Genomic DNA, 17,329 nt, shown 5'->3' on the forward strand with positions numbered 1-17,329 from the left:
GCTCGTGTAGCTTAAATTTAAAGCATAACACTGAAGATGTTAAGATAAACCCTAAAAAGTTTCACAAGCATAAAAGTTTGGTCCTGACTTTACCATCAGCTCTGGCTAAATTTACACATGCAAGTATCCGCACCCCCGTGAGAATGCCCTGCTTTTCTTCATGAAAAAAAGGAGCTGGTATCAGGCACAACTTCTTAGCCCATAACGCCTTGCTTAGCCACACCCCCAAGGGAACGCAGCAGTGATAAACCTTAAGCAATAAGTGTAAGCTTGACTTAATGAAAGCCAAATAGAGCCGGTTAATTTCGTGCCAGCCACCGCGGTCATACGAATGGCTCAAGTTGATGGTCCCCGGCGTAAAGCGTGGTTAAAGACCCCTCCCCCACTAAAGCCGAACGCTCTCATAGCTGTTATACGTCTTAGAAAGTATGAAGCCCCCCCACGAAAGTGACTTTAATACCCTTGAACCCACGAAAGCTGTGACACAAACTGGGATTAGATACCCCACTATGCACAGCCGTAAACCTTAGCTAACCCCTACATAATTAGCCCGCCAGAAGATTACAAGCATAAGCTCAAAACTCAAAGGACTTGGCGGCGCTTTAAACCCATCTAGAGGAGCCTGTCCTATAACCGATAATCCCCGTTAAACCTTACCTTCTCTTGCTCCCAGCCTATATACCGCCGTCGTCAGCCCACCCTGTGAAGGCCCACTAGTAGGCAAAACTGGTCCAGCCCAAAACGTCAGGTCGAGGTGTAGCATATGAGAAGGAAAGAGATGGGCTACATTTCCTACACAGGGAACCACGGATAGTACAATGAAATGTGTACATTGAAGAAGGATTTAGCAGTAAGTAAAAAATAGAGTGTTTTACTGAAACCGGCCCTAAAGCGAGCACACACCGCCCGTCACTCTCTCCTAGTCTACCGCCCCAACCCTACATAAAAAGCCTTACCAGCAAAGGAGAGACAAGTCGTAACATGGTAAGTGTACTGGAAAGTGCACTTGGATAAACAGAATATAGCTAAATAAATAGCATTTCCCTTACACTGAAGAGTTATCCGTGCAATTCGGATTATTCTGACACCTAACAGCTAGCTTACCTATTAAACTACACCAAACACTATTATTACCCCCTAACATCTTAACAAACAATAATTAAAACATTCTACCCCCTAAGTATGGGCGACAGAAAAGGACCTTAAAAGCTATAGAAAAAGTACCGCAAGGGAACGCTGAAAGAAAAATGAAACAAATTAGTAAAGTATAACAAAGCAGAGCTTAACCCTCGTACCTTTTGCATCATGCCTTAGTGAGTTAACTTAAGCAAAAAGTTTTTAGTTTAACCCCCCGAAACTGGGTGAGCTACTCCAAGACAGTCTTTTATAGGACACACCCGTCTCTGTGGCAAAAGAGTGGGAAGAGCTTTGAGTAGGGGTGACAGACCTACCGAACCTGGTTATAGCTGGTTGCCTAAAAATTGAATAAAAGTTCAGCCTTTATTATTCTTTAATCAAAACTAATTTAATTTTAACTAGACAACAAGAAATAATAAAGAGTTAGTCAAAGGAGGAACAGCCCCTTTGAAACAAGAAACAACTTTTCCAGAAGGATAAAATATTATACAAGGGCCATTCCTCAGTGGGCCTAAAAGCAGCCACCTCAAAAGAAAGCGTTAAAGCTCAAAATCTCAAACCCCTTAAATCCCGCCTATAAGATTTTATTCCCCTTGATTTATTAGGCTATTTTATTAACATAAAAGCAACCATACTAACATGAGTAATAAGAGACCCGAATCTCTCTAAGAGTATCTGTAACTCGGAACGGACCCACCCCCGAAAATTAACGGCCCTAGCTGAAGGGCTTATACTACACAAAATCAACTAGAAACCCCTATAAACACTAAACCGTTAACCCCACACAGGCACTCCCCTGAAGAAAGACTAAAAGGAGCATAAGGAACTCGGCAAACACGCACACAAGCCTCGCCTGTTTACCAAAAACATCGCCTCTTGTAATAACATAAGAGGTCCTGCCTGCCCAGTGACACAATGTTCAACGGCCGCGGTATTTTGACCGCGTGAAGGTAGCGTAATCATTTGTCTTTTAAATGAAGACCTGTATGAATGGCATAACGAGGGCTTAGCTGTCTCATCCTCCCAGTCAATGAAATTGATCTCCCCGTGCAGAAGCGGGGATAAACACATAAGACGAAAAGACCCTGTGGAGCTTTAGATTACAGAGCAGCCTTAATAAAACTTTTTAAAGCCCCTGCTCATTTATCTTCGGTTGGGGCGACCACGGAGAAAACTTATCCTCCACGCTGCACAAAACACCATGTTTTTATAGCCAAGACCGACAGCTCTAAGCACCAGAATCTCTGACCCCAAAGATCCGGACACACCGATCAACGAACCAAGTTACCCCAGGGATAACAGCGCAATCCCCTTCTAGAGCCCCTATCGACAAGGGGGTTTACGACCTCGATGTTGGATCAGGGCATCCTAATGGCGCAACCACTATTAAGGGTTCGTTTGTTCAACGATTAAAGCCCTACGTGATCTGAGTTCAGACCGGAGCAATCCAGGTCAGTTTCTATCTATGACCGTGCTTTCTTTCAGTACGAAAGGACCAAAGAAAAAAGGCCCATCCCCAGAGAACGCCTTACCCTTACCTGATGAAAACAACTAAAACAGATAAAAGAGCACAACTTTACAGACGACTAAGATAACGTCTTGTTAGGGTGGCAGATCCCGGCTAACGCAAAAGACCTAAGCCCTTTTAAAAAAGGTTCAAATCCTTTCCCTAACTATGCGCTTTTACCTTCTAAAAACATACATATGTCTTATCACCATTGATTTATATTAACCATATATATATATGCTATAGTACATTATATTAAGACGGGCTATTTATTAATTTATTGCTCTTATGTCATCCCTTATCTTTTAAGATATACACAGCCACCCTCGGCGAGAGTCTCCCAATACTGGTTGGTCGTGCGGATCATGCTTGATGGTCAAGAACTATTATTGTGGGGGTAGCTATAGTGAACTATTCCTGGCATTTGGTTCCTATTTCAGGGTCATAATTAGTATATATTCCCCCCCCCCCTCTTGACGCTGGCATAAGTTAATGGTGGAGTCTCGTTAGCCCTTTACCCAGCATGCCGGGCGCTCCTTCTAGAGGGCATGGGTGTAACTCTCTTTTTTTATTTCTTTTCATCTGGCTTCTCAGAGTGCATACAGAATTGTCCGCCAAGGTGGTACACCTAGCCCTGTATATAAATATAGCTTTGTATGTTAGAAGACATTCCTGACTACATAGCATAACTGATATCACGGGCATATCTCTCATGTTCGTTCCCCTGACGTTTCCGTGGTTTGCGCCCCCCCTTTAAAGTAGACCCCCCTACCCCCCTTAACTCCAGACATGTCTGTCAAAATTGATAAAACACATTTCACGGAAAATAGAGGGGAAACTTTTTATTAACAAAAAATTCTTGTTTTTGTAACATTACAAACTTAAACCATCTTAAAACGCCCCGTTAAGGCAACACAACAACTTGAAGAAACTTTTAATTAAGATTAAAATCTTACCTTAACCATGCTACCAAAGCTTCTCACATATCTTATTAACCCCCTAATCTTTATGATTTTTATCCTCTTAGCTCTTGCTTTCCTAACTTTAGTAGAACGAAAGGTAATTGGTAGCATACAACTCCGAAAAGGCCCAAATATCGCACACTCATACGGCCTATTTCAGCCCTTCGCAGACGGCCTAAAGCTTTTCATTAAAGAACCCGTACGCCCGCTAACTACCTCTCCCCTTCTTTTTACTTTCACCCCCCTCCTCGCCTTCCTCCTAGCCCTTATACTTTGAATGCCCCTACCTATCCCATTTCCTCTGGTAGACCTAAACCTTGGTCTTTTGTTCATCCTGGCCCTGTCAAGCCTGGCGGTATATTCGATCTTAGGCGCTGGCTGAGCCTCAAACTCACTATACGCCCTAATCGGCGCAATACGTGCAGTCGCCCAAACCATTTCTTACGAAGTAAGTCTCGGCCTTATTTTACTAAGCACAGTAATCTTCTCAGGCGCTTTTACCATTCAAACCTTCAACGTAGCCCAAGAAAATATCTGATTTATTTTTCCTGCTTGACCCCTCGCTTTTATATGATACACATCCACACTAGCAGAAACTAACCGCGCCCCATTTGATTTAACAGAAGGGGAATCCGAACTAGTCTCGGGGTTTAACGTCGAATACGCAGCGGGCCACTTCGCATTATTCTTCTTAGCCGAATACGCAAACATCCTTTTGATAAACACCCTCTCAGCAATTCTTTTCTTTGGTACTTCCACCTACCACGCACACCCTGAGCTTTCCTCCATGATTTTAATACTCAAAGCAACACTCTTGTCTATTGTGTTCCTCTGAGTACGGGCCTCTTACCCCCGCTTTCGATACGACCAACTAATACACCTCATTTGAAAAAACTTTCTTCCCCTCACACTAGCCTTTGTTATTTGGCACCTCTCCCTCCCCATCGCCTTCTTAGGCCTCCCCCCACAAATATAGCTTAGGACTTGTGCCTGAATAAAGGGTTACTTTGATAGAGTAAAAATAAGGGTTAAAGCCCCTTCAATTCCTTAGAAAGAAGGGACTCGAACCCTACCTAAAGAGATCAAAACTCTTAGTGCTTCCACTACACCACTTCCTAGTAAAGTCAGCTAAATAAGCTTTTGGGCCCATACCCCTTAAATGTCGGTTAAAATCCTTCCTTTACTAATGAGCCCCTACATACTCATTATTTTAATTTTTACCTTAGGCTTAGGCACCCTAATTACTCTCTCCAGCTCCCACTGACTTATTGCTTGGATAGGCTTAGAGCTCAACACCTTCGCAATTCTACCCCTAATAGCACAACAACACTCCCCCCGAGCCATAGAAGCCACCATTAAATATTTTATTATTCAAACAACTGCCGCTACAATACTTTTATTTGCAAGCGTCTCCAATGCCTGACTTTCAGGCCAATGAGAAATTCAACAAATATCACACCCCACCCCCCTCGCACTAATTACCATTGCCCTAGCATTAAAACTAGGGCTCGCCCCCATACATGCTTGATTCCCCGAAGTTCTTCAAGGACTAAACTTCTCCACGGGCCTCATTCTCTCAACCTGACAAAAACTAGCACCTTTTTCACTCTTACTTCAAATTCCCCCAACAAGCTCTTTCCTCTTAATCACCCTCGGCTTCATTTCGGTTTTAATAGGAGGATGGGGAGGATTAAACCAAACACAGCTCCGAAAAATTTTAGGCTACTCATCCATCGCACACTTAGGATGAATAATTCTAATTATACAATACGCCCCCCCTTTAACCCTCCTAGCCCTCACAGTATATATTGTCCTTACCTCTTCAATATTTCTAACTTTTCTCTACAACCAAGCCACCAACATTAACTCTTTAGCAATCTCTTGAACCAAAACCCCCATGCTCACAGCCCTAACACCCCTTGTTTTATTATCCCTCGGCGGCCTTCCCCCTCTAACAGGCTTCTTACCAAAATGAGCGATTCTTCAAGAACTAACAAAACAGGGGCTAACACCCGTAGCCGCCTTAACAGCACTCTCAGCCCTATTAAGCCTTTACTTTTACCTCCGCCTTTCTTATGCCACTGCTTTAACAACCCCCCCCAACAACCTCCCAGCCACACTACCATGACGCATTATCTTTAAACAGCCCACTACTTTTCTGGCAGTCCTCATTACTATATCCCTTTCTTTATTGCCCCTCTCGCCCTCCGTAATAGCTTTTTTCACCTTCTAGAGGCTTAGGATAATATTTAGACCAAGAGCCTTCAAAGCCCTAAATGAAAGTGAGAATCTTTCAGCCTCTGTAAGACTTACGGGATTTTAACCCACATCTCCTGCATGCAAAACAGACGCTTTACCTAAGCTAAAGCCTTTCTAGACGAGTAGGCCTCGATCCTACAAACTTTTAATTAACAGTTAAACACTTAAACCAGCGAGCATCCGTCTAGCTTCTCCCGCCTAGCCGAAGCAAAATAGGCGGGAGAAAGCCCCGGCCGGCGCTAACCTGCTTCTTTAGATTTGCAATCTAATGTACTTATACTTCAGGGCTGTTGGTAAGAAAAGGATTTAAACCTTTATACATGGAGCTACAATCCACCACTTATCTCAGCCATCTTACCTGTGGCCATTACACGCTGACTCTTTTCAACTAATCATAAAGACATTGGCACCCTTTATCTAGTATTTGGTGCTTGAGCCGGAATAGTCGGGACTGCCTTAAGCTTGCTTATTCGAGCAGAACTCAGCCAACCAGGGTCGCTCCTGGGGGACGACCAAATTTATAATGTTATTGTAACAGCGCACGCTTTTGTAATAATCTTTTTTATAGTTATACCCATCATAATCGGGGGCTTTGGTAACTGACTCGTACCTCTAATAATTGGGGCCCCTGACATAGCCTTCCCCCGTATAAACAACATAAGTTTTTGACTTCTCCCTCCCTCTTTCCTTCTTCTTTTAGCATCTTCCGGGGTGGAAGCAGGCGCTGGGACAGGCTGAACAGTCTATCCCCCCCTCGCAGGAAACCTTGCCCACGCCGGGGCTTCTGTTGATCTTACTATTTTCTCGCTACACCTGGCGGGTGTGTCGTCTATTTTAGGCGCCATCAATTTTATTACAACCGGCTTAAATATAAAACCTCCCGCGCTTTCACAGTATCAAACCCCTCTTTTTGTGTGAGCTGTCATAATTACAGCCGTTTTATTACTGCTCTCCTTGCCCGTCCTTGCTGCCGGGATTACGATACTCTTAACTGACCGTAACTTAAACACTACCTTTTTTGACCCGGCCGGGGGAGGAGACCCAATTCTTTATCAGCACCTATTCTGGTTTTTTGGACACCCAGAAGTCTATATTTTAATTCTCCCGGGCTTCGGAATAATTTCCCACATTGTAGCCTACTACTCTGGTAAAAAAGAGCCCTTTGGGTATATGGGAATGGTGTGGGCTATAATAGCCATCGGGCTATTAGGCTTTATTGTGTGGGCTCATCACATGTTTACTGTAGGAATGGACGTAGACACTCGCGCCTACTTTACCTCCGCCACAATAATTATTGCTATTCCTACAGGCGTTAAAGTTTTTAGCTGACTAGCAACCCTTCATGGGGGCGCAATTAAATGAGAGACCCCCCTCCTCTGAGCTTTAGGCTTTATTTTTCTATTTACTGTAGGAGGCTTAACTGGCATCGTGCTCGCCAACTCTTCTTTAGATATTGTACTACATGACACATATTACGTCGTGGCACACTTCCATTATGTTCTCTCTATGGGCGCTGTGTTCGCGATTATCGCCGCATTTGTTCATTGATTTCCCCTGTTTTCAGGCTACACACTTCACGATACCTGAACAAAAATCCATTTTGGGGCTATATTCCTCGGAGTGAATCTTACCTTTTTCCCCCAACACTTCCTTGGGCTCGCTGGAATACCTCGACGGTACTCAGACTATCCTGACGCCTATGCTCTTTGAAACACAATCTCTTCTATTGGGTCTTTAATTTCTTTAGTCGCTGTAATTATATTCTTATTTATTGTCTGAGAGGCTTTCGCAGCCAAACGGGAAGTTCTCTCAGTAGAGCTCACCGCTACAAACGCTGAGTGGCTTCACGGCTGCCCTCCCCCTTATCACACTTTCGAAGAGCCTGCCTTTATTCAATTTAACACCTCAGACCTTTAAGTACTTCAAGAAAGGAAGGAATTGAACCCCCATAGATTGGTTTCAAGCCAACCACATAACCACTCTGCCACTTTCTTTATAAAGCGCTAGTAAAATTGATTACACTGCCTTGTCAAGGCAAAGTCGTAGGTTAAAACCCTGCGTGCTTTTATTTGCAATCAATGGCACATCCCTCCCAGCTCGGCTTCCAAGATGCAGCTTCTCCCGTAATAGAAGAGCTTCTCCACTTCCACGACCACACCTTAATAATCGTCTTTCTTATTAGCACACTAGTACTTTATATTATTATAGCAATAGTAACAACTAAGCTAACTAACAAGTTTATTCTTGACTCCCAAGAAATTGAAATTATCTGAACCCTTCTTCCTGCTCTTATTCTTATCCTAATTGCACTTCCCTCCCTACGGATCTTATACTTAATAGACGAAGTTAATGACCCCCACTTAACTGTTAAAGCTCTCGGCCACCAATGATACTGAAGCTATGAGTATACAGACTACAACAACTTCGGGTTTGACTCCTATATGGTCCCCACACAGGACCTAACCCCCGGCCAATTTCGCCTATTAGATGTGGACCATCGAATAGTAATTCCCACCGAATCCCCAGTACGTGTACTAATTACTGCAGACGATGTTTTACACTCTTGAGCAGTACCTAGTCTGGGCATTAAAATAGATGCCGTCCCCGGCCGATTAAACCAAACAGCCTTCATCGTTTCTCGCCCAGGCATTTACTATGGTCAGTGTTCCGAAATTTGTGGTGCAAACCATAGCTTCATACCTATTGTTGTTGAAGCAATCCCCCTTAAACACTTTGAAAACTGATCAACCTTAATGCTTGAAAATTCATCGCCAAGAAGCTAAACAGGCCTCAGCATTAGCCTTTTAAGCTAAAAATTGGTGACTGCCGCCCACCCTTGGCGAAATGCCCCAGCTAAACCCCGCCCCCTGGTTCCTTATTTTGGTCTTTTCCTGACTCATTTTCTTGGCCCTTATACCCCCCAAAATTCTAACTCACCAATTTCCCCACGAGCCTTCAACTTTAACAGCGCATAAGCCTAAAGCTAATTCTTGAACTTGAGCATGACAATAAACCTTTTTAATCAGTTTTTAAGCCCAACATTTTTAGGCCTTCCTTTAATCGCAATTGCTTTAATAGCCCCTTGTCTACTTTATCCCTCCCCTGCCCCGGGATGACAAAGCAACCGATGGACAACCCTCCAAAACTGATTTATTGGAAGCTTCATTAAACAAACCCTTTCCCCCATTAACACAAAAGGTCACAGCTGAGCATTGCTTTTAGCCACTCTTATGGTATTTCTAATTACTTTAAACACCCTTGGACTTCTTCCTTATACTTTCACCCCAACCACCCAGCTTTCCTTAAACATGGCTTTCGCCGTGCCATTATGACTTGCAACCGTCATTATAGGCTTTCGAAATAGCCCCACACACGCTTTAGGACACCTTCTTCCAGAAGGCACCCCCACCCCACTAGTTCCTATCCTCATTATCATTGAGTCTATTAGTTTATTAATCCGCCCCCTAGCCCTAGGGGTTCGACTAACTGCCAACCTAACTGCCGGGCACCTTTTAATCCAATTGGTCTCTTCCGCTGCTTTCTCATTGCTCCTTTCTCAAACAACCGCAGCATCCCTAGCAGTTGGCCTCCTACTTCTTTTAACAATTCTAGAGGTCGCCGTAGCAATAATCCAAGCCTACGTCTTTGTTTTACTTTTAAGCCTTTACCTACAAGAAAACGTCTAATGGCACATCAAGCACACGCATACCACATAGTAGACCCGAGCCCCTGGCCTCTCACAGGCGCAATTGCTGCCTTACTACTAACCTCCGGCCTGGCAATTTGAATACACACGCACTCAGCTATTTTACTAACCCTGGGACTAATTCTCCTGCTTTTAACCATATACCAGTGATGGCGGGACATCATCCGAGAAAGCACTTTCCTAGGACACCATACGCCGCCAGTTCAAAAAGGACTCCGCTACGGCATGATCTTGTTTATTACCTCAGAGGTTTTCTTTTTCTTAGGCTTTTTTTGAGCTTTTTATCACTCAAGCCTAGCTCCTACTCCCGAGCTAGGGGGCTGCTGACCTCCTACAGGCATTACAACTTTAGACCCATTTGAAGTGCCCTTGCTCAACACAGCAGTTCTTCTTGCATCTGGCGTAACTGTTACCTGAGCCCACCACAGCATTATAGAAGGCCATCGAAAACAAGCAATTCAATCCCTAGTTTTAACAATCCTGCTCGGCTTCTATTTCACCGCCCTACAAGCAATGGAATATTATGAAGCCCCTTTTACCATCGCGGACGGCGTCTATGGCTCCACTTTTTTTGTTGCCACAGGCTTCCACGGCCTCCACGTCATTATTGGCTCTACTTTTTTGGCTGTCTGCCTTCTTCGACAAATTAACTTTCATTTCACATCAAATCATCACTTCGGATTTGAGGCCGCAGCTTGATACTGACATTTCGTCGATGTAGTTTGACTTTTCCTATATATTTCTATCTATTGATGAGGCTCATAATCTTTCTAGTATAGTAAAGTACACGTGACTTCCAATTACCTGGGCCTGGTTAAAATCCAGGGAAAGAAAATGAATATAATTATTGCCTCTACTACTATTGCAATAGCCCTCTCTACGCTCCTAATCCTCGTTTCTTTTTGACTGCCCGCATCAAACCCCGACTATGAAAAGCTTTCGCCCTATGAGTGCGGATTTAACCCCTTCGCATCAACCCGACTGCCTTTTTCACTTCGATTCTTTCTCGTTGCCATTTTATTTCTTCTCTTCGACCTAGAAATCGCCCTTCTCCTGCCTCTTCCCTGAGGTGACCAATTTCAAACCCCCCTCATTACCTTTATGTGAGCGTCCACAGTCCTTATTTTTTTAACCCTCGGCTTTGCCTACGAATGGGCACAAGGAGGCCTTGAATGAGCTGAATAGGCAATTAGTTTAAAGAAAACCTTTGATTTCGGCTCAAAAACTTATGGTTAAAGTCCTTAATTGCCTAATGTCCCCCCTCCATTTTACTTTCACTGCCATATTTACGCTAAGTCTACTGGGACTAACTTTTTACCGCACCCACTTGCTCTCGGCGCTTCTTTGTTTAGAAAGCATCATACTCTCTCTTTTCCTCGCTTTTTCTTTATGTGCCCTCAAATTTGACTCCTCTGCCTTTTCTGTTGCCCCTATGATTCTTCTCACTTTTTCAGCTTGTGAAGCAAGCATTGGTCTCGCTTTACTAGTCGCAACCGTACGAACGCATGGAACTGACCAACTGCAGAACTTTAACGTACTACAATGCTAATAATCTTAATACCCACCATCTTACTTTTTGTAGCAGCCTGGCTAACCCCCTCCCGGCATCTTTGGACTACTACCGCTTCCTACAGCTTCCTTATCGCCGTTATAAGCCTAAAATGACTAAACATGCCTGCAGACACAGGATGAATATTTTTAACCCTTAACCTAGCCACAGACCCCCTTTCAACCCCGCTACTAGTCCTCACCACCTGATTACTGCCTATAATAGTCCTGGCAAGCCAGAACCATATATCCTCTGAACCTGAGCCCCGCCAACGAGCTTTTATCGCCCTTTTGACCTCCCTCCAAATCTTTTTAATTCTAGCATTCAGCGCCACCGAACTCATTATATTCTACGTGATATTTGAAGCAACTTTGATCCCAACTTTAATTATTATTACCCGCTGAGGAAACCAAATAGAACGACTTAATGCAGGCACATACTTTTTATTCTACACTCTTATCGGGTCCATGCCCCTTTTGGTCGCACTTCTTATATTTTACACCAAAACAGGCTCTCTCTCTTTCCTCATTTTAAGCTACAACCCCCCCCATCTTATTTTTTCATTCTCCAACAAAATTTGATGGGCTGCCTGCTTACTAGCCTTTCTAGTTAAAATACCGCTTTATGGTATACACCTGTGACTGCCCAAAGCACATGTTGAGGCCCCCATTGCAGGCTCTATGGTCCTAGCCGCCGTTCTTTTAAAACTGGGGGGCTACGGGATGATACGAGTAACAAATATTCTTGAACCTTTAACTAAAGATATATGCTACCCTTTCATCATTCTCGCACTATGAGGCGTAGTTATAACAGGCCTTATTTGCCTTCGCCAGACAGACTTAAAATCACTTATTGCATACTCTTCTGTTGGACACATGGGCTTAGTTACAGCAGGCATTTTAATCCAAACACCGTGAAGTTTCACCGGAGCCCTTATCCTCATAATCGCACACGCTTTTACATCTTCCGCCCTATTTTGTTTAGCTAACACCAACTACGAGCGAACTCACAGCCGCACTATAATTTTAGCCCGAGGCCTACAAACTATCTTTCCTTTAATAACCGCTTGATGGTTTATCGCAAGCCTAGCAAACCTCGCCCTCCCTCCCCTCCCCAACCTACTCGGGGAACTAATAATTATTAGCTCATTATTTAGCTGAGCACCCTTTACACTACTATTAACAGGGCTAGGCACCTTGATCACCGCCAGTTATACCCTTTACATACTTATTACAACACAACGAGGCCCACTACCCCAACACATTGCTACTCTTGCACCCTCACACACCCGAGAGCACCTACTAATTTTCTTCCACCTTTTTCCCCTCATGCAACTAATATTTAGCCCTGACTTAATTTCAGGATACTTCATCTGTGAACATAGTTTACTAAAAACATTAGGTTGTGATCCTAAAAAAAAAGGTTAGACCCCTTTTATTCACCGAGAGAGGCAAGCACCGCAACGACGTTTGCTAAACCCCGTCTCTTTGGTTAAACTCCAAAGCTCCCTCGCCCGCTTCTATAGGATAACAGCCTATCCATTGGTCTTAGGAACCAAAAACTCTTGGTGCAAATCCAAGTGGTAGCTACAATGGCCCTGACCAATCTCATCACTCTTGTTACCACGCTCACTATTTTTATAGTGCTACTATACCCCCTGGGCATTCTTCCCATCGCTTTATTTTTTAAACAGCCATGACCTCTTTCTCATGTTAAAACCTCGGTCAAAGTCGCATTTTTTCTTAGTCTTATTCCCCTCGCTTTATCTTTTGACCAAGGAACAGTAACCACTCCCACTGAAAGTGCTTGAATTACCAAACTAACCCTAGACCTTAATTTTAACCTTAACCTTGACTTCTACGCTTTAATGTTTTCTTCAGTAGCTTTTTATGTAACCTGGTCTATTTTAGAATTTGCTTTATGATACATACACACAGACCCCCTCATCAACCGATTTTTTATACACTTGCTAGCTTTTCTTATCGCCATGGTAGTCTTAGTGACTGCTAATAACATGTTACAGCTCTTCGTCGGATGAGAGGGCGTTGGAATTATATCCTTCCTTCTAATCGGCTGATGATACGGGCGCGCTGACGCTAACACCGCCGCTTTACAAGCAGTTCTTTATAACCGGTTGGGGGATATTGGTATTATTCTAGTTATAGCCTGAATAGCTATAAACCTTCACTCATGAGACATAAACCAACTATTCACCGCACCTCAGGACCTCGACCTAACACTCCCCTTATTAGGCCTCATTCTTGCTGCCATGGGCAAATCCGCCCAATTCGGCCTTCACCCTTGACTACCTGCCGCCATAGAAGGCCCCACGCCCGTTTCAGCCCTCCTGCATTCAAGCACTATAGTCGTTGCCGGTATTTTCTTACTTGTGCGCTTTAGCCCTTTATTCGAAAACAATCAAATGGCCCTAACAGCATGTCTTTGCGTGGGCGCCCTCACCACGCTATTTACAGCCACATGCGCCCTCACTCAAAACGACATCAAAAAAATTGTAGCTTTCTCCACTTCTAGTCAATTAGGACTAATAATAGTAGCCATTGGATTAAACCAACCTCACTTAGCCTTTCTTCACATCTGCACCCATGCCTTCTTTAAAGCAATACTCTTTCTATGTTCCGGCTCTTTAATTCACGCATTAGATAACGAACAAGACATCCGAAAAATAGGAAGCATGCTCCAACTAGCCCCCTTTACCTCCTCTTGTATAACACTTGGAAGCCTGGCCTTAACCGGAATGCCCTTTTTAGCAGGCTTTTTCTCTAAAGACGCAATCATTGAAGCCCTAAACACTTCCTACCTAAATGCCTGAGCCCTCTCTTTAACTCTAATCGCCACAATATTTACCGCCGTCTATAGCTTCCGAATAATCTATTTTGTTTCAATCACTTACCCGCGATTTAATACATTTTTACCAATCAATGAAAATAACCCCACACTTGTTAAACCTTTAAAGCGTCTAGCCTGAGGAAGCATTGTTGCTGGGTTTTTAATTATTATACACACACTGCCTGCCAAGTCCTCTGTTATAACGATGCCTTTTACTCTTAAAGTATCTGCTTTGGCCCTATCACTTACAGGCCTCATTATGGCCCTAAAACTAGCATCTATAGCTACGAAATTCAACAACCCTAATAAAAGCTTTGTCGCTTACCACTTCTCGATTATATTAGGCTTCTTCCCAACAATTATTCACCGCATCATTCCCAAACTCGCACTCACCCTCGGCCAAAAAATTGCCAACCAAATAATTGATCAAGCCTGAATTGAAAAACTAGGACCTAAAATAATCTCCCTACTAAATAAAATTTTTGCGATCACCACTGACAATTTGCAACGAGGAATAATTAAAATTTTCCTTTGTCTCTTCCTTTTAACTTCTACCATCGCCCTTCTTGCCCTGTTTAACCTATTTTAAACCACACGAACCGCCCCCCGACTTGCCCCCCGCACTAATTCTAGTACAGCAAGCAAAACGAGTAGTAAGGCTCATGCCCCGGCTACTAAAAGCCACCCTCCCCCTATATATAGGTGGGCTACTCCAACTAAACTATACTCCAAGGACATAAACTCGCCAAAACTCGCACCAACTGTCCAAAACTCCTCATTTAAATTAGTACTTAAAATGACACCTCCCCCTCATACCAACAATAAATATCCTGCCGCCGCTAAAGAAATCCGGCGTGTCCCCCAGCCCTCCACATAATCGCTACCAGTGAACGCCACAGAATAAGCAAACACCACCAGCATTCCCCCCAAATAAATTAAAAACAAAATCAGCGCCAAGAAATATCCCCCCTGCCCTGCTAAAAGACTGCACCCGCTCCCCGCAACTATCACTAAACTTAAAGCAGCAAAACCCGGAGAAGGGTTAGAAGCCACCCCAACCACCCCTAAAATAAGCAAGAACAATAAAAGAAATAAAAGGTACTTCATCTATTTCTACCTGGATTTTAACCAAGCTCTGTGGCATGAAAAACCACCGTTGTGACTCAACCACAGAAACTTCTCTTTATTAAAGTACCATGACTTCTATTCGAAAATCACACCTAACCCTCAAAGCCCTAAATGAGTCAATAATCGACCTCCCAGCCCCTAAAAACATTTCTGCCTGATGAAATTTTGGCTCCCTCCTAAGTCTCTGCTTGGCCCTCCAAATTTTAACAGGCCTATTTCTTGCGATACACTACACCTCCGACATTTCAACAGCTTTTTCTTCAGTTGTACATATTTGCCGAGACGTAAATTATGGGTGACTAATTCGAAGTATTCACGCAAATGGCGCCTCTTTCTTTTTTATTTGCATCTACCTTCACATCGGGCGAGGTCTTTACTATGGCTCTTACCTTAACAAAGAGGCATGAAGCGCGGGGGTAATTTTACTTCTACTCGTGATAATAACTGCTTTCGTGGGTTATGTTCTCCCCTGAGGACAAATATCATTCTGAGGCGCAACCGTCATCACTAACCTGCTTTCCGCAATTCCATACGTGGGCGAAAACATTGTACAGTGACTCTGAGGCGGATTCTCAGTAGACAGCGCCACCCTTACCCGATTCTTTGCTTTTCATTTTCTCTTTCCCTTCGGCATCATCGCAATAACCTTAGTGCACCTCCTCTTCCTGCATGAAAAAGGGTCTAGTAACCCAGTGGGCATTAATTCAAATGCAGACAAAATTTATTTCCACCCTTATTTTATTTACAAAGACCTCATTGGCTTCGCATGATTTGCACTATTTTTAATTACCTTAGTCTTATTTATCCCTAACCTCCTTGGAGACCCAGAAAATTTTACCCCTGCCAACCCATTAGTCACACCCCCACACATCAAACCTGAATGATATTTCCTATTTGCCTATGCAATTCTTCGATCCATCCCAAATAAACTAGGAGGTGTTTTCGCCTTACTGGCCTCAATTCTAATTTTGCTAATTGTTCCTATTCTTCACACCTCCAAATGACAAAACTTCGCCTTCCGCCCCCTAGCGCAAATTTTTATGGGGCTCCTTGTGGTAGACGTAGCTATTTTAACATGAATCGGAGGAATACCAGTAGAGCCCCCCTTCATTATTATCGGACAAATTGCATCCTTTCTTTACTTTTTTTTATTTCTCGTCTTTTTCCCCCTTTCAGGGTGGTTAGAAAACAAGATGCTTGAATCTTGCACTAAAAGCTCAGCCCTCCGAGCGTTGGTCTTGTAAGCCGAAGGAGAAGGTTAAATTCCTTCTTAGTGCTCAAAGAAAAAGGATTCTAACCTTTGCCCCTAACTCCCAAAGCTAGGATTCTAAATTTAACTATTCTTTGAAGCTATGCGCTTTTACCTTCTAAAAACATACATATGTCTTATCACCATTGATTTATATTAACCATATATATATATGCTATAGTACATTATATTAAGACGGGCTATTTATTAATTTATTGCTCTTATGTCATCCCTTATCTTTTAAGATATACACAGCCACCCTCGGCGAGAGTCTCCCAATACTGGTTGGTCGTGCAGATCATGCTTGATGGTCAAGAACTATTATTGTGGGGGTAGCTATAGTGAACTATTCCTGGCATTTGGTTCCTATTTCAGGGTCATAATTAGTATATATTCCCCCCCCCCCTTTTGACGCTGGCATAAGTTAATGGTGGAGTCTCGTTAGCCCTTTACCCAGCATGCCGGGCGCTCCTTCTAGAGGGCATGGGTGTAACTCTCTTTTTTTATTTCTTTTCATCTGGCTTCTCAGAGTGCATACAGAATTGTCCGCCAAGGTGGTACACCTAGCCCTGTATATAAATATAGCTTTGTATGTTAGAAGACATTCCTGACTACATAGCATAACTGATATCACGGGCATATCTCTCATGTTCGTTCCCCTGACGTTTCCGTGGTTTGCGCCCCCCCTTTAAAGTAGACCCCCCTACCCCCCTTAACTCCAGACATGTCTGTCAAAATTGATAAAACACATTTCACGGAAAATAGAGGGGAAACTTTTTATTAACAAAAAATTCTTGTTTTTGTAACATTACAAACTTAAACCATCTTAAAACGCCCCTTTTACACGGACAAGCCTCGACCTAAAACTACATCTTTTGACTTACACCCCTTACATCCCTATGGGTAAAAATAAACCTCTTTAATATTTTCATTTTATGTAATAGTGCAACCCCCCCCCCGTATGCTACTTTCACAAGAACTTAGG

At 43.3% G+C, this 17,329-nt stretch overlaps 13 protein-coding genes across 13 annotated transcripts, besides 25 other annotated features; 12 read left to right on the plus strand and 1 right to left on the minus strand. All coding sequences in view use genetic code 2, as the record gives it.

Moving 5' to 3' along the window:
• Nucleotides 1-70, plus strand: a tRNA (tRNA-Phe).
• Nucleotides 71-1,015, plus strand: an rRNA (12S ribosomal RNA).
• Nucleotides 1,016-1,085, plus strand: a tRNA (tRNA-Val).
• Nucleotides 1,086-2,738, plus strand: an rRNA (16S ribosomal RNA).
• Nucleotides 2,739-2,812, plus strand: a tRNA (tRNA-Leu).
• Nucleotides 2,813-3,607: 795 nt separating this feature from the next.
• Nucleotides 3,608-4,582, plus strand: ND1 (NADH dehydrogenase subunit 1). The gene has a single exon. The coding sequence runs from the start codon at nt 3,608-3,610 to the stop codon at nt 4,580-4,582; it is 975 nt and encodes a 324-aa protein (NP_510969.1).
• A 4-nt stretch (nt 4,583-4,586) lies between these two features.
• Nucleotides 4,587-4,654, plus strand: a tRNA (tRNA-Ile).
• Nucleotides 4,654-4,724, minus strand: a tRNA (tRNA-Gln).
• Nucleotides 4,724-4,792, plus strand: a tRNA (tRNA-Met).
• Nucleotides 4,793-5,837, plus strand: ND2 (NADH dehydrogenase subunit 2). Its single transcript has one exon. A coding segment is annotated over exon 1 (1,045 nt).
• Nucleotides 5,838-5,909, plus strand: a tRNA (tRNA-Trp).
• Nucleotides 5,910-5,978, minus strand: a tRNA (tRNA-Ala).
• Nucleotide 5,979: 1 nt separating this feature from the next.
• Nucleotides 5,980-6,052, minus strand: a tRNA (tRNA-Asn).
• Nucleotides 6,053-6,089: 37 nt separating this feature from the next.
• Nucleotides 6,090-6,154, minus strand: a tRNA (tRNA-Cys).
• A 2-nt stretch (nt 6,155-6,156) lies between these two features.
• Nucleotides 6,157-6,224, minus strand: a tRNA (tRNA-Tyr).
• Nucleotide 6,225: 1 nt separating this feature from the next.
• Nucleotides 6,226-7,782, plus strand: COX1 (cytochrome c oxidase subunit I). The gene has a single exon. The coding sequence runs from the start codon at nt 6,226-6,228 to the stop codon at nt 7,780-7,782; it is 1,557 nt and encodes a 518-aa protein (NP_510971.1).
• A 6-nt stretch (nt 7,783-7,788) lies between these two features.
• Nucleotides 7,789-7,859, minus strand: a tRNA (tRNA-Ser).
• Nucleotides 7,860-7,862: 3 nt separating this feature from the next.
• Nucleotides 7,863-7,932, plus strand: a tRNA (tRNA-Asp).
• Nucleotides 7,933-7,943: 11 nt separating this feature from the next.
• On the plus strand, nt 7,944-8,634 carry COX2 (cytochrome c oxidase subunit II). The gene has a single exon. A coding segment is annotated over exon 1 (691 nt).
• Nucleotides 8,635-8,708, plus strand: a tRNA (tRNA-Lys).
• A 1-nt stretch (nt 8,709) lies between these two features.
• On the plus strand, nt 8,710-8,877 carry ATP8 (ATP synthase F0 subunit 8). The gene has a single exon. It carries the CDS (start codon nt 8,710-8,712, stop codon nt 8,875-8,877), a length of 168 nt encoding a protein of 55 aa, NP_510973.1.
• On the plus strand, nt 8,868-9,551 carry ATP6 (ATP synthase F0 subunit 6). The gene has a single exon. The coding sequence runs from the start codon at nt 8,868-8,870 to the stop codon at nt 9,549-9,551; it is 684 nt and encodes a 227-aa protein (NP_510974.1).
• COX3 (cytochrome c oxidase subunit III) lies at nt 9,551-10,335 on the plus strand. Its single transcript has one exon. A coding segment is annotated over exon 1 (785 nt).
• Nucleotides 10,336-10,405, plus strand: a tRNA (tRNA-Gly).
• Nucleotides 10,406-10,754, plus strand: ND3 (NADH dehydrogenase subunit 3). The gene has a single exon. A coding segment is annotated over exon 1 (349 nt).
• Nucleotides 10,755-10,823, plus strand: a tRNA (tRNA-Arg).
• ND4L (NADH dehydrogenase subunit 4L) lies at nt 10,824-11,120 on the plus strand. Its single transcript has one exon. The coding sequence runs from the start codon at nt 10,824-10,826 to the stop codon at nt 11,118-11,120; it is 297 nt and encodes a 98-aa protein (NP_510977.1).
• Nucleotides 11,114-12,494, plus strand: ND4 (NADH dehydrogenase subunit 4). The gene has a single exon. A coding segment is annotated over exon 1 (1,381 nt).
• Nucleotides 12,495-12,563, plus strand: a tRNA (tRNA-His).
• Nucleotides 12,564-12,632, plus strand: a tRNA (tRNA-Ser).
• A 3-nt stretch (nt 12,633-12,635) lies between these two features.
• Nucleotides 12,636-12,708, plus strand: a tRNA (tRNA-Leu).
• A 3-nt stretch (nt 12,709-12,711) lies between these two features.
• Nucleotides 12,712-14,556, plus strand: ND5 (NADH dehydrogenase subunit 5). Its single transcript has one exon. It carries the CDS (start codon nt 12,712-12,714, stop codon nt 14,554-14,556), a length of 1,845 nt encoding a protein of 614 aa, NP_510979.1.
• ND6 (NADH dehydrogenase subunit 6) lies at nt 14,553-15,074 on the minus strand. The gene has a single exon. The coding sequence runs from the start codon at nt 15,072-15,074 to the stop codon at nt 14,553-14,555; it is 522 nt and encodes a 173-aa protein (NP_510980.1).
• A 1-nt stretch (nt 15,075) lies between these two features.
• Nucleotides 15,076-15,144, minus strand: a tRNA (tRNA-Glu).
• Nucleotides 15,145-15,163: 19 nt separating this feature from the next.
• Nucleotides 15,164-16,301, plus strand: CYTB (cytochrome b). The gene has a single exon. A coding segment is annotated over exon 1 (1,138 nt).
• Nucleotides 16,302-16,373, plus strand: a tRNA (tRNA-Thr).
• Nucleotides 16,373-16,442, minus strand: a tRNA (tRNA-Pro).
• Nucleotides 16,443-17,329: a sequence feature (control region).

This window comes from Kryptolebias marmoratus, mitochondrion, assembly GCF_001649575.2.
Source record: "Kryptolebias marmoratus mitochondrion, complete genome".
NCBI classification, from domain to species: Eukaryota; Metazoa; Chordata; class Actinopteri; order Cyprinodontiformes; family Rivulidae; genus Kryptolebias; species Kryptolebias marmoratus.